Genomic DNA, 23982 nt, shown 5'->3' with positions numbered 1-23982 from the left:
GCATTTAAATTGCCTTGACGATCTCTAGGAATCTATCGTTCTCCTATAATTGCAATTACAATTAGGCTTATTCCAGTAATGAAGGTTGTCTTTATCTATATTTTATTTCAGTTTTTGCGTGGGTGGTAGTCATCATATTAAATCCAATATATGTGATGATAAATCGCGCGCAGCGTGACGAAAAATATCATGCATTAGCATAAATATTCCCAAGAATATTGTTTTTAGGCTGATTTACGAAAAAAATTATGAGTCTGCGCCAAGTCGTAAAAATTCAAGACATTTGGCATATTTTGGGAATTCCTCCCGGACGCTAGTTTGAACAGTGAAATTTCGGACATGTCAGGGAAATTCCGGACGTATGGCAACCCTAATTTACATGGCATTTGGGTCAGCTTGGAAGCTGACTCGTCAATCCGACTCTATCTTTTTTGAAAAAGATAAAATGGCAAGCTGCGCTCCAATCAGTCTTGCGCTCAATTCGTTCCGCAGAGTCGCTCGGACGCCTTGGAGACGACGACTTGAGCAGTACCGGTACTTGCAAACGAATCCAGACTACCGCTATGGCGCTATCTACTAACATTTCATGTTCATATTTCACGAAACCGGCACGGATTTCAACTGGGTGAAAATGAAAGCTATGTTAGGACATAATACTGCCTTTCTAATATGCACGTGGTTTAATTTGTTCAGCTCCACGACTAGTATAGCCAACAATATAACTTTCACAAGTCAGTATCAGAAAGAATATATACAATAGGGTGGAGCGAAAATAACTTTTTTTAAAGCGGAAAAAGGAGGTTCTTGAACCACGAAAAATGACCTAAAACTTCAATGAATATATTGAATTTTGAGGATTGCCCCCATTTTGCAGCCGGCAACCCCCCAATTTCTGCACATGAAGGGGTAAAATGACCCATCTCGACAATCACTGGTCGTAGAGTGATGATATATAGCTCAAAAGGCTGCCAAAACATCATGTTTCTATTTGTCTCAAAAGAAAGTTTTGTGAACACAAAACGAGTCACAGCCAAAAACACTAAAATTTTGAAGCGGCTAAATAGCGGGAGTAACCAAGTTATTACGTGTTAGTGTTATTTACACAAGAACAGCTAAATAAACAAATCTCATCATGTAAAAGCTCACTGGTAAGGGCTGTTACTCCATCTATTTTCGGAACAGGCCCGCGGGCGACTCATCTGGTCCTTGCGGGCTATCTGGGGCCCTAGGGCACCGCATTGGGGACCCCTGATCTAGAATATGGCTGTGGAAGGAGACCCTGAGTGGGGTGGAAGGACACAGTCGTGCCTCGACTGCTGCCTATAGTAGCAAATATGTGAAGCTGTGGCATCCCAGCCCCCTGGGGCTTGATTACTCGTTGAACTAGAACTTGCCAAGTTTATGTATCAGTTCCATTGCGGTCAATGTCCCTCAAATTTCAACGACTACTTCACCTCGGAGTCAAAAGCGCACAAGTAGCCTACAGCCCACGCTCGTCAACGGAGAACAATTACCATATGATCAGGACGGAATACAACAAAACGCATTGCTCTTTCAAGTATACGCCGGACCCAATGTGGAACAGCATCTCGCCGGCCATCCGACAGTTGTCGAGCATGTCCGCATTCAAGTCGAAATACAAGCAATTTCTTCTAAATGAATACTAGCCAGCCCCGCCATCAAGATTACCGGACAACGACCTAACATCGACCTCGCCTTCCGCCACATGCCACCTCATTTTGAAGCTTGCGTCATATATTATCTGTATTACTTTTCATTCAGAGTGCATGGCTCGCCAGGGGCGGGCAACATACGGCCCGCGGGCTGGATCCGGCCCGCGAAGGGATTTTGTCCGGCCCGCGGACAGTTTTCTGTCTTACATGATAATGTAGGGTTACCATATTTATGAAACCCAAATTCAGGACGCTCTTTAGCGCCCACTAGCGGATTTCAAAATGTGTTATGAGCACATTGTCGATCAATATGACGTCACACCAGCAAAGCTTTGTCTATCGACTAGAGACAGTCACGATGCGGTTCAGGAGTATTTGGATGTATGTTGTAAGTTGTAACCAGGGCCAAAGCCACATTTTTTCAGCCCCCTCCCGCCCAAATGAACACAGATCTTGGGGCAGTCGCAGGGTAATCGATGCAACTTCTGGGAGCTTACTATGCATCTGGTTTCTGTATAAATCTGGTAGTTGAATGATTTGAATGAATTATGGCAATAATATTGGTTCTACCATGCATTACTATACAATTTGATCCTCTCTCCGCCCACATGATCAGAATAAAGGCAAACTATATCCCCATAGGTTTAGAACCACTATCTTTGAATATAGCATCCAAACGACTTAAACCGACTCTACAAATATACCGTTATCTTGTAATTGCGGTTACAATTATACTTATTTCTGTAAATGAATGTTATTTTTATCTATTTTGATCGGATTTTTTTCGAGGGTGGTAGTCTCCATATTAAAACCAATATATGGGATACTAAAACGCGCGCAGCGCGAAGAAAATTTCATGTAGCATAAATCTGCCCCAAAATAATATTGTTTATGTTGATTTTTGAAACAAATATGAGCTTACTTCAAAATTCCGGACATTCAGGCATATTTTAGAAATTCCTCCCGGACCCAGTTTTAACAGTGAAATTCCGGACATGTCCGGGAAATTCCGGACGTATGGCAACCCTATGATAATGTGACCCGCGGCCCCAGTCTGCCTAGATTCCCCACTTAGTACGTCAAATTTTAGTGACTGTATGTTATTATATACGTGAATGTGCAGCGTGCGCGAGCAGAGCTTACGCGTAGGATCGTCGAAGCGAGAAGACTTGCATTATCTGTGGCGAAATATAGCGTAGTGGTATAATCCACTGCTACAACACCAATGGGTTGTGGGTTCGAGTTTGACCGAGGTCGACTCCAGAATTCCGACTTAAGTGTTGGAGGTTTTAACTATAGGCCCCTCCTCGCCATCTCATTCACGTAAGCGGTGTCTTAAGAAAAGCCTAGAAGTGGGCCGTGCTACAAGTCGTTAGATAAGGAATAAAAAAAATGAATATCTTGCTGGTGTAAATGACCATAGTAGTCGACAAATATCACAAACAACAACTTGCATTATTGATATTTACGATGTACTCAACCCAAATGTCATTTGTGGTAATCATGGTGTTTGTCGACTACAATGGCCATTTACACCAGGCTGATATTTCTTATCGTTGATTTCGTGACCTCCGACTTGTAGCACGGCACACTTCTATAGGCTTTTATATGACACCGCTTATACCAGGGGTCGCCAACTCAAAACGGGTCGCGGGCCACTTTTCAAATTTCGTAGAGGACGCGGGCATGCATTCAATATCGAGATTATTAGGCCATACAGTTGAACAACGACACTATCTCGTCACCTACTCAAGCTTAATGAATCTTGGTATATCTTGGTAATCAATCTTGGTAAATTTGGGGTACCGGGCTTATAGAACGCATTGAAATCCTAATTAAGGATTGCACCGTGTGTTGATTGATCAGATAGAAGCAGACACGGCGGCGCCTGTATGACAATGCTAATTTCAAATCCACATTGTGTTCGTTATTGTCGGCGAGAAATGGCTTTGAAATGACATTGCTGTCGTTAAAATACATTCATTACATACGATTTATTCCTTGTAGCCTATATGTGGATAAACGGGCGAATAATGTAGCGATTCAGCAATCTGGCCCGCCAAGTAGGCCTACTTAATTTTCCTACGTCCGGCCCGCCGACTGGAGAAGTTGCCCGCCCCTGCTTTAAAGTGACATTGCTGTCGGTAAAATACATTCCATTAAATACGATTTATTCCTTGTATATGTGGATAAATGGGCGAATAATGTATCGATTGAGCAATCCGGCCCGCCGAGTACTTAATTTTCCTTTATCCGGCCCGCCGACTGGAGAAGTTGCCCGTCCCTGGCCTAGGCCAAGGTGGGTGTCTTATCGTAAAGACTAGTTCAAGTTGTTTCGACACCTTCCTCTCTTTTCATTGTATCGGTGTTTTGAAAGATGAAAATATTAATAAATCTATTTGATTGATTGATCGATTGAACTGAAGCGTACAAGGGTACGTACAAGATGTGCTTGGCGTAAGACGTAACGAGGTCTGTGGGCGGCGCCGCGCGATAAATCGGTAAAATGGCAGAAGAACATCCATGCTCTTCCTAAATGCATGGCGGGTAGCCATCAGTGGGCCGAGGAGTGCCGCTGACGACGCCCGATCGGTTGGTTATGAATACTGTTGCGGAATACCCATGCGGGCAACGTCTCCATGAGAAAGGAGAAGAGGCAAGCCATGCTTTGACTGTGGCCTCATAGTAGCAAATATACCATGTCATCAATGGCCTCCCAGCCTCGTCTAAGAATTGGTTTTAGTCTCTGGTGGCAACAGAATGAGGTCCAAAGGAAAATCCGAGATGAGAGACAAGCGGGTCCCAGCCTGGAAGATGCATTAAGGCGTCATGTTGTCGGCTCGGCAGGCATTGAAGGGTGTCGGAGTGGGTGCACAAGTGCACATCGTATTATCAGTGCCTTCAATTAACGAGAATCGACTGGGCAGCGGCACGCGATCTGCCGCATATACGTTGTTATTCAGTCCAGTCGCATGCGAAATGATGCGATTGAAATCACCAGGGATATCCCTGAAATCACCTGATTCGTTATAATAAGAGTTCATATGTATGTGATCTATTCAGGGTGATCGGGGACTCGCTAATTGATAACATAGCCGGACTCGTTACAAATGAAGTGGCATATTTCTTTCGAGTTATGTAGCATGCGAAAGTGTAGCTGAGGGCAGCTTATATCTAACAGCCGGAAGTTTATCTGGTCCATGCATTGTTTGGCATTTACACATGTAAATTGATGCTACCTCGCTACATTTGGAAGTATTTTAAACCCTTCTTGTTTTTCTGTCTGCGGGCATATATATTTGACCGAGGCGCAACATTGCGTTCACGGTTACCAGCTCACTGCTCATTCATTTCATTGCGTGCTATTCAATTCTGGGGGTCTTAATTTTCACCCTTAGCAAGTCTTTACAAAACAAAGTCTTACCAAATTTTATTGGAGGGAGCAATTTTAAAGGGTGAAATATAGATTTCAGGTTGTGTGGAATAAAGAAAAAGGCTTGGGAACCAATCTTCTCATCTCCCAATAACTTTGGTTATGTAATTTTGTGGATGATGTTCTGCTAGCAGTCCGTCACCACACTAGATTTACATGTCATGAGATTCTGTTGTAATTTCCAAATAATCCTGTGTGTATAAGCCTATATATTATACGCCTCGTCTTCGATGATTAGGCAACATACATTGCTGACGACATATAATATAAAATCGGGGGATGTCATTGGTGCATCAGGGCTGTTTGGATAATTTTATCCAAAATAATTAGACTAAATACGCCGTAAGATTTCCACATATCAAAAACAGAATATCACTTGAGAGTTTGGGCAAGTTGCGAAAGTGTGGAAAAAGTATGAAATGTGGTATGGAAGAATGTTGCTATGGTATGGAAAATTGTCAAGTATGGTATGGAACGATTGGGCGGGTATTGAGCAGGGCATGGTACGGTGGTATGGTATGGAAGTATGGTATGGTATGGAACGAAATTTCGGTATGGAATATGGAAGAATGCAAGTATGGTATGGTATGGAAATTTCCCAAGTATGGTAAGGGACGTGTTTTCCATACTTCCATACTTTTTCAATACTTTGGCAGTTTTGCCAGAACCATGACAGTAATCCTACTTTCGATTTGTCAAATTGATTGCATACCACAGAAAATCGCTCACTGTCTATGTTCATATCTCAAATTGTGATTCATGACTCAACCATCACGGTCGATATCTATTTAAAGACAACGAAGTTTCGCGACGCGCACATATGAATGAAAATAATATTATTGATAATTATTCTGATTTAAATATCATAAAAATGAATGATATTCGACCGTGATCGCGTTACAATTGCATGAGAATGTAGAATATTTTTATCAATTTGCTGAACTAGGAAATAATTTTCTGCGCTTTAGGAGGATGATCATCACGCCATATCTATTTGACAGATCATTGTGATTCAAAAATGTGTAGCTTGTCTTGGAGCGACGTTACGGTATGCCGGCCTATACAACACGCATTGTAACTTCATGAAATTTGGTTATCTGATATAATAGACAGCGGACACCTTGATGTTGGCTGATGAGGCTAACGAGTGTGACCCACAGAATGACTGAGAAAACAAACATTTGATTAGCTGTCACAAAATTATTGCGGTGATGTAAAATTATATTTAAAGATATATTCTTATGCAGGTGTTTCCAACCGATGGGTAATACCCTAATTGTGGTGAATTTAAGGCCTTCTGTTCGGGAATAGACTCACTTGGAAAACATATTTTTTACATTATTAACTTCGTTTATTAAACGTCGGTATGTAATGCCGATCGTATATATCTGTAATATTTCTTCGCTCATTTGCAATTCAGCAATTCGTATTATCAGTGTCTCCAATTGGCGAGAATCGATTGGACAGCGGCACGCGATCTCCCTTACCATATAGGTTGCTATTCATTTGTATGCGAAATGGTGTGATTGAAATCACCTGATTCGTTAAAATAAAAGTTCATATGTACATGAATATGTACTCACGGGAGATCGTGGAATCGCTAATTGATAGCATAGCTGGACTCGTTACTGATGAAATGACATTTCTTCCTGCTCGAGTCATAGTATAGCGTGCGACAGTGTAGGTCAGGGGTGGGCAATTATTTTTCTCCGCGGGCCAAATAAGAGGCAGAAAATATGTTGGCGGGCCGAGTCAGAAATTTTAGCTGTATTCTCCATCGTATTGATTTTCTTTCTTAATTGAAAGCAGTGAATTACACTAATTGGTGCTCAGTGGATGTGTTGATATTGGGGAATGAGAAAGCGGCGGTCAGACCGAACGATTCATGCCCTAATCGCGCGAAGCGCGGAATTTTTCCGTGATTCATGATTCAATCAGTCAATAATATTGGTAATTGCATACATTTTGCTATATTTTTTTACCTCTCTCAGCCCACGTACTCAGTTTGACCGCTAGAGCTGAGTGAGGTGCTGTATTGGAAATATTAGGAAGGGCCCACTGGTAAAATTATTTCCTTACATGTTTTTATTTCGTGACCTCCCGTCTGTTATGTGAAAAGATATTGAAATCGCCAAAGCGTACTAAACTAAAAGACGCACACGATTCCCAATTGGTATTTCTTCACTGGCAAATATTGTCTATGGATAATTGATGGACAACGTGGTTTCCGGTCAACATAAGAGCAGTCCTTTTCGGCCAAGGTTTTCTCGCTGTCGAGCTCTTTTCCCTTTACTTAGTTAATTTGATCAGCAGTTGCAATTGCAGTGCCTTCTCGGAATGCCGTGTTGGCCTAAACTTCATATATCTTGGTGCATCGTGGCGCGGTAATGACTGACGCCGAAATGGCCAATTCTATAAACCATTGCTGATCTCCGAATCGCGACTAGCGCGAAAAAAATTTGAAAGAAGTGGTATAAAATTTCAAAAAATGCTCGATAATTAAAGTTCATTCACGAAATAATCTTGGGCGCCCTCCGAGCTCGCCCCCCCCAATTGGGGGGTTTGGGGTGCGGCAGTTACGGCCCTGATGATACTATAAAGCATATTGTCTTGGTAGCTGGTTTCCGAGAAGTGTGCAGCTTGCTGAAATGGCCATGTTGGTGAGCCAAGCTTGCAGTTATTCCAAAATTTGCCGTCCCTTGATCGAGTGTAGCCTATGTCTTCGTGATTTTGTCATGGAACAGACTTAAATTATACTCCTTAAACGGGTAGTAAACAAGTATTTAGTCTTCCGAACCATCTTTGAATTTCAACTTTCGACTTTCTTTTTTTGACATCCTTTATTGGTGGTGATATACTAATAAAAATCACGGGCACTGATTGACTTGTTTTACGAATGAGGGCTTTGGAAACGCATCATGTAACAATTTGAAACACGGACCGTAAACTGCGTAATGTGACAATGGCATCAAAGAAGGTTTAGTGACTTCTTGTGACTTTAATTGTAACGACATAATTTGCTACATTGACTTTACTTTGAATCTGGATTAGGCCTGTGAGGTACGTAAAGGAGACTGCGTAATCGCGGCATGTTAACGAACAGGCTTGATAGCAAACGAATTTCCGCTTCAGTTTATAAATCCTATGGTTTTAGTCCACACAGCAACATTAAAAAGTAGGTTTTATATTTTCAATTTCAAGCAACCTTTCGCGGGCCGCACTTTGCCCAGGTCTGATGTAGGTTATGGTGACTTATATCTATAATGTTTAATTGCTGATCGCTGTACCTTTTCCGGAAGTACACAAAGAGACGCTTAGGAGTAGGCTACAGAACATCATAACACATTTGAATAAAATATTCATATTTATTCCCGAAGCTTTTCGGCTGACCCTCGTTTTTGTAACTTTGTATATTTGCTGTTTGTCGTCATAATTAGCGATATATATAGTTGTTGAACATAGTTATTCGAATTCTCGCAATATTGCTGACGATATCCCTTGACGAGCATCAGCCGAAAAGCTTTGGGAATAAATATGAATATTTTAGTCCTACCAAATTTTATTGGAGGAGCAATTATCAAGTGTATAAAGGTTGGGAACCTATCTTATGATTTGACAATACCTTTGTTTTATGTAATTCTGTAGATGAGGTTACTGCTAGCAGTGCGTTTGCGTTACCACACTAGATTGACATGTCGTGAGATTCTGTTGTGATTTCCAAATAATCCCGTGTGTATAGGCCTATACGTTCCTACATCGATGACGACATATATAAAGAAACTGAGGATATCATGGGTGTATCGGGGCTGTTTAAATGGATAATCTCATCAAAATAATTAGAATATATACACCGGAACATTTCCACACATCAAAAATAGAATATCACTGCAGAGGTCGGTCAAGTTGCGAAAGTATGGAAAAATGGTATGGAAGAATGTTGCTATGGTATGGAAAATTGTCAAGTATGGTATGGAACGATTAGGCGGGTATGGAGTATGGAAGATTCTCATTCCATTTGATACCATACCATGCCCTGGTATGGAGTAAGGAAAATTCGCATTCCATTCCATACCATACCATGCCCTGCCGACGGTAAGAGAACCGGTTTTGCTTTTCCCGAATATGATTGGAATCGGATATAGTGCAACGCGTCATCGAAACGACAGCAAACTTTAGAAACTTGATTTGTTGTGCGCTTTGGTACTACAGGGTTGGTTCGATTATGTTCACAATAAGAGCAATTCTGTTCACAATAAGAGCAGTGTCATGTTCACAATAAGAGCAGTCATGTTCACAATAAGAGCAGTCTCATGTTCACAATAAGAGCAGTCGTTGTATTCACAATAACATCAGTCGCAGCACCACCATATCCCCCGGACACGATGTCCGAGTGGCAACATAGTCCGAACACAACCCAGACATGATGTCCGAACACCCCCAGACACGATGTCCGAGTGTCAACGCAGTCCGAACACACTCCTGACATGATGTCCGAACACCCCCAGACACGATGTCCGAGTGTCAACGCAGTCCGAACACACCCAGACAAGATGTCCGAACCCCCCAGACACGATGTCCGAACGCCCCCCCCCCCAGACACACCCCAGACATGATGTCCGAACACCCCCCAGACATCCTCCATACACCATGTCCGAACTCACCACGCCCCAGACATGATGTCCGAGTGTCAACGCAGTCCGAACACACCCCAGACACGATGTCCGAACCCCCCCAGACACGCCCCAGACACGGACTGCGTTGACACTCGGACATCGTGTCTGGTGGTGCTGCGACTGATGTTATTGTGAATACAACGACTGCTCTTATTGTGAACATGAGACTGCTCTTATTGTGAACATGACTGCTCTTATTGTGAACATGAGACTGCTCTTATTGTGAACATGACTGTTCTTATTGTGAACATGAGACTGTTCTTATTGTGAACATGACTGCTCTTATTGTGAACATGAGACTGTTCTTATTGTGAACATGACTGCTCTTATTGTGAACATGAGACTGTTCTTATTGTGAACATGGCTGTTCTTATTGTGAACATGAGACTGTTCTTATTGTGAACATGACTGCTCTTATTGTGAACATGAGACTGCTCTTATTGTGAACATGACTGTTCTTATTGTGAACATGAGACTGTTCTTATTGTGAACATGACTGCTCTTATTGTGAACATGAGACTGCTCTTATTGTGAACATGACTGTTCTTATTGTGAACATGAGACTGTTCTTATTGTGAACATGACTGCTCTTATTGTGAACATGAGACTGTTCTTATTGTGAACATGACTGCTCTTATTGTGAACATGAGACTGTTCTTATTGTGAACATGACTGCTCTTATTGTGAACATGAGACTGTTCTTATTGTGAACATGGCTGTTCTTATTGTATTATCATGTCTGGGGTATCTTCGGACTGCATTGACACTCTGGACATCATGTCTGGGGGTGTTTGGATATCATGACTGAGGTGTGTCCGCACTGCGTTGCCAATCGGAAATCGTGTTCGGACATCATGCCCCGGCCTGTGTTCAAATATCAAGTCTAGGGTGTGTTCATGAAATCATGTTTGGGGTGTCTTCGGACTGCGTTGACACTCGGACATCATGTCTGGGGCGTGGCGAGTTCGGACATCGTGTCTGGAGGGTATTCGGACATCATGTCTGGGGTGTGTCTGGGGGAAGGGGCGTTCGGACATCGTGTCTGGGGTGTGTTCGGACTGCGTGTACACTCGGACATCGTGTCTGGGGCGTGTCTGGGGGGTTCGGACATCTTGTCTGGGTGTGTTCGGACTGCGTTGACACTCGGACATCGTGTCTGGGGGTGTTCGGACATCATGTCAGGAGTGTGTTCGGACTGCGTTGACACTCGGACATCGTGTCTGGGGGATATGGTGGTGCTGCGACTGATGTTATTGTGAATACAACGACTGCTCTTATTGTGAACATGAGACTGCTCTTATTGTGAACATGACTGCTCTTATTGTGAACATGAGACTGCTCTTATTGTGAACAGAATTGCTCTTATTGTGAACATAATCGAACCAACCCTCCTCCTTTGGTAAGTGTGAAAGTGATGTATTTTGGAGCAGGGCAGAGGGACACTATGCCGTGACGGAGCTTAGAGACTGAGAGTGAGGGACTGTTTCCTTGATAGATGTCTTATCATCCCATCATATCCAGCGCTGGCAAACATTGTAATGCAATGCTAGGTGCGAAGTCACAATCTATATGGAACGACTTATCCTTATGGCATTGGGACAGTTAGGAAGACATCTTATATGTGACGTGTGGACTATAGTGAAGAATAGTCTTATTTCTTAGTTTTTTTTTAGTTCTTAGAAGTATCACACTTAGCATAGTTTCCATTTGTGGTTATTATTCCAAATGTTTTGTTGGGCTGTTTGTGATTTGATTGATATATTATGCTCCATGGCCAATATGGAATCGGTGTCTCGTGCACACCAAAGATCCTACTGACTGCACACAGGTGTGACGCCGAGAACCGTCTTGGCACACCAAAGATATTGCGCTAAACGTACCGGGATTCCAACCTGGCTCCATGGCCTGTATGGAATCGGTGTCCTGTGCTCACGCAATTCTTTATTTTTTTCTGTATTAAAGTACTTTCATTTGGATTATGATTTCTGCTCACCTGTTATATAAGGTAAAACATATCGAGATTCCAGTAGCAGTATAGGGCTCCATGATTGAAAGAAGTGAAAGATATCACACCCAGACTGGAAACAGCAGTTGTTTTCGACAATAAGGTGTGTGTGAAAAATGGGTTTCTTACATAGAATGATTCAGTAATTAAACGAAAAGTTGTGTGTGACGTTGCCACCCATTCCACTCTGGCATTCTACTGGGATGATCCAATGGCATTGGTGTTCGACTGTTCCGCTGTTCGTTAATGACAGACTTTGTTGGCGGACAAGCACATTCCTACGCTATTGCCCATCCTGATGTACTTTATTTTCTCAGTGACAGTTTGTACTTTGTAGTGTTTCTTACATGTAATGCAGAACAAAAGCAGCTATGTCTCAGGATACCCAAGCACTTTTGTCCCAAGCCGAAGTAACGCTGGACATGCCAGATGAGCCGCTGACTGGTGAAATGACACCAGCCTACACTGAATCCTCGACCGGGTCGGGTCGCAGCGAATACGCTTCATCCGGCAAGATGGGGTCATTTTTTCAGAATCGTGGTTACGGTTGGCTGTTGGACACCGATGATGATGAAGGTGACGAGACGGAGATTCCATTACTGGAGGAACTTGATATCGATCCAAAAGACATCTACTACAAATTACGATGTGTACTTTTGCCCCACCCAAAATTCGGATTTGATCAAACTGTGCTGAAAAGCAATCCTGACTTTTGGGGTCCGTTGGCAGTTGTGTTGTTCTTTTCCCTGGTATCTCTTTATGGACAATTTCACGTCGTCTCGTGGATCATAACCATGTGGTTTATTGGGTCGTTGGTGATATTTTTACTCGCAAGGGTTCTTGGTGCGGATGTGACTTATTCACAATCGCTGGGAGTGATAGGATACTCGCTACTACCACTGGCTATTACTGCTCTTGTTCTGTCCGCTACAAACAAATTATATTTTGTGTCCATGCTACTGCGAATGGTCGGCGTGATGTGGGCTTCCTTTAGTGCCGCTACTCTGCTTGCGAGCGAGGAATTGAAACATAAAAAAGTGCTTATTATATATCCAATATTCCTCTTGTATATTTACTTCCTTTCATTATACACTGGAGCATAGTGCTTCAATTCATGTATTTGTATCAAATTGCAAGTCAATGAACAATGGCATTGAATTGTTCATGTCCTCCTTGATTTAATGTGTCAATGGACATACTGGCTTCTTTATACAGATGTGTGTTATCTAATGTCCAGTTGATATTTGTGGTAATGATTGTGTGCATGCCAGAACGTCAGTGGCCGTTAGTATTTTATAAATATCTGCTGATCAGTAGACTGCTTCGAATACGGACTTTGGTGCTGAATGTGTATGCAACAGTAATGTTAACAACAGTACAACAGTAATGCAAGACAAGATTGAAAAGTCGAGGGAAAATGTAGGACACGCCACAAAACTGAAGCGATGTGAGATTTCTATTGTGACATAACGAAACACTATGATAAAATGAGAAATATATAATTTTGTTGCTGATGCGTTACTGATTACCACCATTTGCCTCGCATATTCTTGCTCATTGTCGGATAAAATTTTCTTCAAAGTAATCCAGTGTAGTACAGTGGTTCCCAACCTTTTTCAAGCATGTACCATTTCGAGGTTTTATGCAGTGCTCGCGTACCACCTACATTAGTTACACGTGCCGAATGCAGTCAAAAATGTTACAACCATGTTGAGCTGCCGAAGGCAGCGAAACAGAAAATAAACTGCCCATTTTAAGGCGCAGAATATGATTTCTGTACTGTATCCATTTGGAATTCTTGTGGTCAAATATACTAGAATGAAATCTGGTTAGGTAAGAATCCCAATGTTTTACGATTAGATCTCTTCCCCGTAGGCCGTCATTGGTGGGATTGCCGCTGCCCACGACGACTACAGCTCAAAAAAACTCAAAATCAACCCCACCTGAACTAATAACTATCTTCGGTCGAAAAAAAAGGAATTTACTTGGGTACCACCTGGAAGACCTTCGCTTACCACAGGTTGGCAACCACTGGTGTGGTAGAACTATATCAGTGGCAACTGAGAACTTCTGACAATGTTATAGTTGACTCTCTGCCTACATTTGAAACATTGGAAGTTTTCACCAATTTTATCTGACAACCTCATGATTCAATGTCAAGGCTTTAAATCTGGATGAAAGCCATTGTTAGATGACAGTTGGTAATCTGGACATTAATTGTGATCGGACTTTTAAAATTTATACCAAGTTGTTGGACCGGAAAGTACACTATACTATTCATTGGTATACTGGGCTAATTACCTCATAGACATGTCCAGTTCATATTGAAATAAACCCGAATATTTTCGGGTTTGTTCAATATGAATATACTAATCAATTGTAGATTGAAGTTCTGTACCTACAAGAAGCTTCTCATAGACATGTTTAATAGTCTTCACTGGATTAGCCATCAATGAGTTCTATTGCTGTATTTCTACATAGAAGATAGCAACTATTGCAAATATACCCTTAATACAGAATATATGCCTGCACTTTGGAATCTTGGTTATATTTATGGAGGATAAAGGATAATGCTGTTATTTCTCACTGCTCACGTTCATCGATCCTTCAATGGATGTTACATCATACGCAGAGGTGGTCAATGTAGTCGAGAAAGCTACTCAATTGGAAGTAACGAAGCAAAAATTTACTCAAGTACAAGTAGTTCTTTTCAAAACATTCCAAAACTACTTCAAGTAGGGGTAGCGACGCTGAAATCCACTCAAATACGTAGTTGTGAGAAGCAGTCGTGATTACGCTCTCATGGGCTGTCAAAAGCCGGAAACTGAGCCCTCCGGACGGTAGCCTAACAGAGAGCTTGGTTCGTGCTGCTCGGTACCACCAACCATCGTAAACGACGTTGCAACGAGTAACGACTACAAAAACTTCATATGAACAACAAGCATACGAGCGCCAACTACCGGCGGTTTCTACTACAAATTCGACATCGACTGCTGCGATGATGGAGAAAGATTTGCATTTAAGAAATTTTTGCTATTTTATGTACATACTTGAATAAAAATCTCAAATACGGTACAAAGTTACCACACAAGAATTATTAGACCGCATCGTGGGATACAAATAATAGATTTGCCTTGAAGAAGCGCCTCTATACTTCTGTTTAGCCCAGAGCTCCATTTCAGATAATGTAATGGACTTGTGCCAGCCACCGTATTACAGGGCCCATTGTTGAGGCGAAAAGCAATCAGAAACGGCATTACCGATTTGCGCGATTATTGTTATGTGAAACAACAATACGGTAGCTCGTAAAATGCCATTTGAAACTTCTACGTGCTCCGGAAAAATAACTCAGATTAATTAGATGACCTCTCTGTAATGATGCCGTGCATAAAGAGAAATACAACTATAATATTTAAAAAGGGGTAGAGGAAAACTACTCGAGTAGCCTACTTAAAAACGTAAATGATGTCCAACCACCTCTAACGGTGTAAGTAGTTAATTGGGCTATTTTTATAATAGAAATTGACACGACCGGAATCATGGAATACCAGGCGTCCGCAACCCTTGGCATGTGAAATGATCGCGTAATGGCACGCCAAATGATTTGACGCACGCGACATATTAGCCATTGTTGCACGAAGTGAAACAGAATTAGCTTGCCAGAAGGAAAATCATGTTGCCCCTGGGACGCGAATCCATTAGCTATGGATTTTGTTAGCAACCTGATATGCTACACCACGGCCGAATGCGGTCTATAGCTACTTCTGAATCCATAACTTCAACTTTTCTTGGACTCTTGTTAATAGTCCACCCCAGGGCCGCCCAACCTTTTCGGCCAAAGGGCCACATGACATTACCGAACCATTGCGCGGACCAGTTGAATGTTGATGACGTCTTTTTAGCAGAGGTGGTCAAAGTAGCCAAGAAAGCTACTCAAGTAGAAGTAGAAGTAGCGAAGAAAAATCTACTCGAGTACGAGTAGAAGTACTTCTTCAATGAGTCACCTAAAACTACTTGAAGTAGAAGTAGAATTGACTGACTTTAAATCTACTCAAGTAAGTAAGTAGTTTTGAAAACAGTCTTAATAATTAGTTCGCATGGAATGTGAAAAGATGCGAATTGAGCTATGCGGCAGGTACAGAGAGCTTGATTCGTAGTGATGCATCCCAGGAGGTATCAATTTTCGACTGAATAAGCAATGTTTTGCATCATGGGATGCAAATTATAGTATTGATATGAAAATGCGATACTAATCCTCTGTTTACTAGAAGACCCCGTTTTTAGAAAATATCATGGCATGGCGCCCTACCCCATATTATAAGGTGCCAAGTTTAGGTGAAGAGCAATACGTAGAAGTTGTATCGGATACGGTTTCATCACTTTGCGCGATTAGTAGCCTATACGTTATTAACAAATATTGTGGATCGTAAAAGTTATATTTAGTGTAACTTTATTTTCGGAAAATAGAGGCATTACTACACTTGCTTTTGTGCTTCAACATGTATGTCATGTAGAGAAAAGAACTGAAAGTAATTAGAACTCAAAGTATGATACTCGGAATTGAAAGTGAAATACAAATACCACTTCTAAAAAGTGAAAAATATACTTCATGTCTTTCGTCCATAAAGCTTCAAAGGTGATATGCTAAAACAGGTGTAACGTTCAAAAAAGCTGGATTTTTCAGATTAGCAAGACACGATTAGCTAGATTACGATATGATAGGTAATTGCTTGATTGCGAAACGGTAGTTTCAAACGTTATGGTGGGGCATATTTACCGTGATTAAATATTTAATATGGGCGACAATGCGGTGTGAGAGCAATCAAGCAATCCGGTACCTGAATTATATTCACCGATACTTTCATGAAAACATATTTGTCAGTCCATCACTACTATGCGCGAAGCGCAACAAAATTTCTGGGCTTTACTTGACTTTTATGAATATTAAATGTTGGTACTCCGTGAAAACAGCCCCGAAATTCCTCAGGCTATGTTTCGTATTGGGGGATTAAACTACTTCTACTTGACAAACTGAAAATAGCGAAAAGTAAGTAAGTAGATCACAAAATTTTACGAAGTAGAAGTAGAGAAAATCAGATATACTTGCGTAAGTACCAGAAGTAGAGGAAAACTACTTGAGTACTTCCAAAAAGTAGAAGTACTTCGTTACTGACCACCTCTGCTTTTTAGTCAACCGATAGTGGTGAACCGGATTAGATAACGGTGAAAACAGAACGCATAAAAATCGATATCAATTATGTCATGAAAAGTCAGCGTGGATTCACGCCATAACCGCGCGAAGCCCGATAATATTTCAAAGTCAATGAGCGAATTTGGTTAATAATAATGTCACTTGCGTATATTGCGGGTCACCTCTGTATAGCCTATACTGTTCCGATCATTTGGCAAGGGCAGGATTACTTGGATTTTGTACATGTAAATAGGCCTGTCCAAGATCTCGGCGAATACGCGTCAATCATTTTGTGCAGAGGTTTCATTTGCCGACGATTTTTCTGCGAGCGCACGTGCAAAGTCGGATCTTGGACGTCACGTTCTCTCATAATTGTGCATCTAGTCAGACTCTATTCTATAAATTAGACGTATTTTTAATTTTCAGGATTGGGTACCAATACTGAAAGCAAGAAATCGAATGACTATAATTCGCGCCCAGTGCCGAGAAAAATATCAAGTCAAATATATCTGCCACGAAATATTCTACTTTATCGTCATATACAAAGATCTGCGAAAATTGTATATATATCTTCTTTTACTTTTCATTCAACAGCTTCTTTGAGGTACAGAACTTCAATATACCATTGAATAGTATATTCATATTGAAATGAACCCGAATATTTTCGGCTGACACTCGTCAGGGGTAATCGTCAGCAACTAGTAGAGAATTCGAAAGAACAGCGTATATCAACAATCGTAACACAAAATATGACGTCACCAGCACGAAATGTCGAATACGAGAGCGTTCAATGTAGGCCTACTATTTTTAGATGATACACGAACTCTTTTTGTTGACACAGCCTTGGCTGGTGTATTTTGATAAAATTCGACTCCAAGGCACACAAATGAAAGTGTGAGCGACCCTTTCCGAGTATGCGAAATCTGTCGTCTCGATAATTTTTTGCACAGGCGGGATTATCCAACAAGTGTTTGCCAATTGCAGAATTTATGGCCTTTGATTGTTCCGCATCAATCTTGAGCGGATGAGTTAAGGGTGAGCTTTTCACCGAGCGTATTCTAATGAATCTAGGGACATGCTGATTTATGCGTTCCTGCAAGCGCTTTGACGTTCTTCCCACGTAGCCACAATCACAGTGACACTTAAATTCGTTGCTTTGCGGAAGCGCGGGTAGCACATCTTTACGTGTTGCAGGGAGCAGTTGCGTTGTCGTGAAAATCACGTTGGTCTTCACTGTGTCGTAACACTTATTGACCGCAGTGTGCAGTGCATGCCTCCTATTTACATCGCCTAGGCCAGGGGTTACCAACCTTTTTGCAACCAAAAGCTACTTCTTGGGTACTGATTGAAGCAACGGGCTACCATTTACTTCTGCCGTTTACCCGTACCAGACAGAACTTCCGCTTTGATATTCATAGCACCGGGTAGGAATCACAATCACAACATCTCATTTCAGAAAGCTAACCACTATAGTTTTTGTTTAAAGAAACCATGAATTACTTCGCACAATGTTTGTATAATAAAACTGTGTCAAAAGATGCAATACGTAATGGGTAGGGTTGCATTTAAAACAAATGGAGTTTTGAAACACTTTGTTTAAAACATGTTTTAAACAAGGGCCTTTTTAAAAAAAAAAAAAATTGTGTTTTTTTACTTGTAAAATTGAAATAGGTTCCTTGTGGTACAGAATTTGAATATTGCAACGAACAACACATTCATAATCGCAATTTATTCACTATAAGCTTTTCAACTGACCCTCGTCGGTAGTGGCTGTCAGTATAATACGGAGATTGCAATTCGAAATGTAAAGATGAAATAGGTAGTGTGATGTAAGAATGGTATAACAACAACAACGACGACGAGAGATTTCACAAAACGAGAGCGTTAAGCAAAACTGCAATTAGTGCAATACATATAAGCTATAATATATAGCTAGAGACGCAACACTAATGAAATACACGGAGAGAACGGAGTCGGTCCTTTTGCCGACAAAGAATCGGTTGCTCGAGTTTTATTATAGTCGATTCGAGAACCTTTAAATGGAACAGACTACGTCCACGAGCAAGAATTGAAAATCTGTTATCTTTATACGATTTTGCACACTCTGGATGCGTAAGAAGGTGCTGACCTATTGCAGAGTTACATGCCATGGTCTGGTCATAGTCGCGCAAGCAAGGGTTACTGGTCTGCGATTGACTGTCTGAAATAGCATTGACGTCAGGTTTTCTAATATGCTTGGGCACATGTTGGTTGATTCTTTGTTGCAAACGAAGTGAAGTACGACCCACATACCGACTGTCACAGTGGCACGCATAATTGTAAATAATAGGCCTACTACTCTGTTTTGTGGTAGGTAGTACATCCTTCTGTGTTGCAGGAAAGAGAGATTTTGTGGTGAAAATAATCCTAGGTTGTACCCACATGAAACATTGACTGACAGACGACATGATTTGCTTCTCAAATCTACCAGAAACATTACTAATCCATGGTAAATGTAAATAGACTGGACATTTACTGGGTCCAATGAATTTAGTGGCTCTGAAGTCAATTAGTTTTTTGTCAATGGTGGACTTCACAATGTGATCAGGGTATCCATTAGACGGGAAGATTTTTCGTATGAAATCTAATTCAGATTCAAGTTCCGACTTACTACAAATCATTAGAGCCCTGGGAACAAGCGTTCGTATCAGATTAGTTTTGCGCTTTGTCGGACAAAATGAATTCCAAGCGATATATATTGGCCATTGAAAGTGGCTTTCCGAAAGACTGACGTTAGAAACCTCTTATTGAACTTTTTTACGAAGACATAAAGGAACGCAAGAGAATTGTTATGCTCCTTTTCCATAGTAAATTTGAGCGACGGATGAAGCTGATTAAAATGCCTCAAAAATATATATCACATTCCGATTCTTTGTTAAAGACAACGAAAGTGTCATCAACGTACCGATGGTACATAAGTGGTAATTATGCCGTAATTGTGTAAATACTTTCCAAAAAAACATGTTGAGCCTACGGACAATTACCACCCGATAGCCGACGTATATCGATACGGGATGGTTGGAACCCTTAAAATTGTCGATTCAACAGCAATAGTACAGATATTTCGTCAAAGGAGCTATATTTACCCTATATTTTCAATTATCACTGTCAATCAACTATGACGTCACAATTGAATATTCATGACGTCATGGCTTGAAAAAAATTAAATTAAAAAAACATGTGTTAAACAAGGGCCTTGTTTTAAACATGTTTGTTTTAAGTTTATTTCTGTTTTAAATGCAACCCCGGTATACAGATATTGAAAATCTGCTAGTACTTCAGCTACTGTTGTTTACTACCTTATTGGCATTGTCCTGGACGTCGAGCTACCATAACGGAACCCCCCGCTATTTCAAAAAGACCGTGGATGGCATTCCGTCATGTCGCCTGTATAGGCAGTGTATCCTACGCCTTCGATATCTTGTGATTCTATTACATGTTGATGCATTACTAATTGTACTTGAGGATATCTGATATCATATATCAGGGATGGGATGACTCGACGAGTCATGACTGACGAAGTGCTGTTACGGTCCTAGTGGGGAATGAAGGCTCGGAATAAATCTGAAGTGGGGAATGAAGGCAAAAAGGTTGGGAACCACTGTGTTAGAGTGACTTAGACAAGACTAACTAAATCAATCATATATATATTTAAAAGTTCACTGGTAATAATCTGACGATTGGTAAAGTCTGCTATTTGATATATTTTTAGAACAGTCTCGCGGGCTACTCATCTGGTCCTCGCGGGCTACCTGGGGCCCGCGGGAAACGGGTTGGGGACCCCCCTGCCCCTGCCTTAGGCCAACGTGGGTGTCTGATTCCAAAGACTACTCCAACTCGTTTCGACACCTTCCTATCTTTTCATTGTATCCAGCACCGTAACTGCCGCACCCCAAACCCCCCAATTGGGGGGGGGGGGGCGAGCTCGAAGGGGGCCCAAAATTATTTCGTGAATTAGCGTAAATCATAGAGTATTTTTTAAAAATAGATGCAATTTTTTCAAAAATTTTTCGCGCTGCGCGCTAATTCCAGATGCCAGTTATCTTTATTATTTGGTATTGGGCCATTACCGCGCCACGACCCACCAAGACATACAATCAAGTTTTAAGTCATCTAATATGAGACTCCAAGAAGTGTGCCAGAACGATCGGCAGCGAGAAAACCTTTGCCGAAAAGGACTATGCCGTTATCCTGACCGCAGACTTCGTTATATATACAAAATACATAAAGGTTTGATTGTCCCTAGGCGCCTAAATGACTGGCGCCGAATGTTCCCGTCTAGGCAATCTGAACCTCACAAGACAAATACCATTCCACTGAGAAAAATTTTACGCCAGTGAAGAAATACCAATTTGCAATCGTGTGCGTCTTTCAGTTTAGTAGGATACGTTCATGCGATTCCATATTTTTTGATTTAGCAGACTGGAAAAGTCACGAAATAACATCATGTAACGAAGTCATATCAACGAGTCCGCCCGCCCGAAAATGTTTAATTATTATTTACGGGCCCTCCCGTCTTCAAGATACTTCACTCATCTCTACCGGTAAATCTAATTACGTGAGTAGAGAGGACAAGAAAGTGATAGCAATATATATGCAATTGCCGATCTGATTGACCGATTTTATCATAAATTACCGAAAATTTTCGCGCTTCGCGCTGGCTCACTATACAGTAGCCTACGGCTGATTGAGTGACAAACGCGAACAACGTGATTTTGAGGGGGGGTCGTTTTACCATCCTATGGGAGCCCCAGACCCAAGTTTTTGGGTTCCCTGACGAGGTGCTGCTTCGTTCCTGCCAACGGGTATACGCCCGAAGATGTTTAATTATTATTGAGTGGTCCTACCTTTTCGAACACACGTCACTCAGCTCTACCGGCAAATCTGTTTACGTGAGCAGAGAGAAGATAAAAATTGATAACAATATATATGCAATTCCCGATCATACTGACCGATTCAATCATGAATTCTATATAATTTTCGCGCTTCGCGCGCTTAGGCGACAAAAGCTGACTCACTAAACAACCCCCCAATGTAGATGATAAGTAGCCATAAACAGGGTGAAGCCTGAGGAGGGTCTGGGGGGCGAAGCCCCCCAGAAGTTAGGTTTATCACCCTATGGGGGGCCCAAGACCAACGTTTGGGGGGGGGGCTGACGAAGTGCTGTTACGGCCCTGATTGTATCGCAATTTTTCTGGTGTATTGAACTGATAAAAAATTGCTGATGAACTGAAACCGAACCGAAGAACCTTGTTGTTCTGTCGCTTGTCGTGCATTATTGTCGCTTGCTACCACTGAGCTATATAAACACTACACTACATGTCAGTTTAGCACGGTCGAATGATTCGTAATTTTTCGTATGCGTTCGGCCTTCGGCGTACCATCCGTAAGTGTTGTGCGCCATGATCGGAGTCGAACTACAGAGTATGGCGTCGAACGTATACGCCAATAGATATGCAGACTTGGACAACTGAAAAATTTTGCAAAATTTCCAGATTAGATTAGACCACGGATGCCGGTTTTGCTGATCAGTTTTTTGTCTGACCCAGTCGGGAATTAGTGACCTAACCAATCATTAAGCAAGAAGCCGGACGCTTCAGCAGTTAGCAGCAATACGCTATATCTTTACGATTTTTCTATATAGCATTGTCTGGAAAAACACGAATTAGATTCCAATTATGATTAGAGTATAGAAATATCTCAGAAACTATTTTCACTTTTGGTTCAGTTCCAGGACACATAATGCTCACAGAATCATAACCATGTTGGCTTCAAACACGCTTCTACTATGTGTGGATAAAATATAAATGCCCCAATTCCACGCATACATAGAACGAATCTACCTAAGACACGCGCGAATCGGTTTTTATAAGCACTTTACTGAAATAGTTGAAACTGGAGTGGCCAATCTGAAATCCCACTCGTGATCCGAAATATGTTAATTTCGTTTAGGATTTCTTTGAAGTTTAGCAGTTGAAACCTTTCAAACTGCGTGAGCCTTGAGATCGGGCTGTCGCGCCAGAAATGAAACAAAAAAAATATTATAGGAAGTATTTACCTCAGAACAGTGGTTCTCAAGCTTTTGAAGACACGTCCCCCCTTGTGATGGTGAAAGATTTCGCGCCCCCTTATCGTCATATCACAAAACGCAACCAGGTTGCTAGCAAACCTAACGGATAGTTTGATCGCATGGAAGGTTACGACTATGTATGAGAGATTTTTAAATTTGAAATTCAAAGTAAATACAGAGAAAGAATTATGAAATCGTCGGTAAATCGCGCGGAGCGCGAAAAATTTTTTCAGTCGAGCTCAGCTTCGCGCCCCATTGCTTATGGAATTATCATGGTGAAATATACTAAGAAATAGTTTAATCAAGTCCCTGCATTATTTCGATTATTAGTAGGCCTACCCATTTTATCAATATTTAAAAAAGTTTCGTTAGACTGTCGCGGGCCGCACGGAATGGTCTTGCAGGCCGCATGCGGCCCGCGGGCCGTAGTTTGCCCACCCCTGAGATACATTGATATACTGTTTGATAAAATTTGATTCAAGTCACCCAACAAAGATTAAATAGTGCATTTCATCTGATCTCTGATTTCCCTTTGGAAAATAGGACATGACAACTAGATTTCCTAGTTTTGTACCTGAAATACAAGACTGGCTGTCTAAAGAGCTGGAGTCGATAGACGAGTCGGCGCAAATTTTAGCGGAAGAGAATAAACACCGTCTCTGGTTAGCTGCCGCTGAAAAGAAGGATTCGGACGTACCTTACATAGGAGCCGACGCAAGCCGGTTTTGTCCGACCGGTACCACGGACGAAGACTCTGAAGACGAAAGCGACGATTCTAATGAGCAAATGGTCGATGATATGAACGTACTTCCCGATTCTCCTGACGAACCGATTGTAGATATTGATACTGACGATAACACAACGGAAGACGACAATACTTGGATCAACAATTGAACTA

At 41.5% G+C, this 23982-nt stretch overlaps 3 protein-coding genes across 5 annotated transcripts in view; 2 read left to right on the top strand and 1 right to left on the bottom strand.

Moving 5' to 3' along the window:
• The window catches only part of LOC145442220 (alpha-tocopherol transfer protein-like), a 234018-nt gene that overhangs the window by 171032 nt on the left and 39004 nt on the right, over positions 1–23982 (bottom strand). The window lies entirely within an intron of this gene.
• LOC145443048 (protein YIPF4-like) lies at positions 11859–14315 on the top strand. Its single transcript, XM_080321032.1, has one exon. It carries the CDS (start codon positions 12156–12158, stop codon positions 12885–12887), a length of 732 nt encoding a protein of 243 aa, XP_080177158.1. The 5' UTR covers positions 11859–12155; the 3' UTR covers positions 12888–14315.
• Positions 23598–23978, top strand: LOC145442227 (uncharacterized). The gene has a single exon (XM_080320138.1). It carries the CDS (start codon positions 23631–23633, stop codon positions 23976–23978), a length of 348 nt encoding a protein of 115 aa, XP_080176264.1. The 5' UTR covers positions 23598–23630.

This window comes from Botryllus schlosseri, chromosome 7 (genome assembly GCF_051294905.1).
Source record: "Botryllus schlosseri isolate E-star chromosome 7, Bs_hap1, whole genome shotgun sequence".
In the NCBI taxonomy this organism is placed as follows: domain Eukaryota; kingdom Metazoa; phylum Chordata; class Ascidiacea; order Stolidobranchia; family Styelidae; genus Botryllus; species Botryllus schlosseri.
Note: the sequence above shows the minus strand (reverse complement) of the source record. Positions and strands in the feature narration are given on the sequence as shown.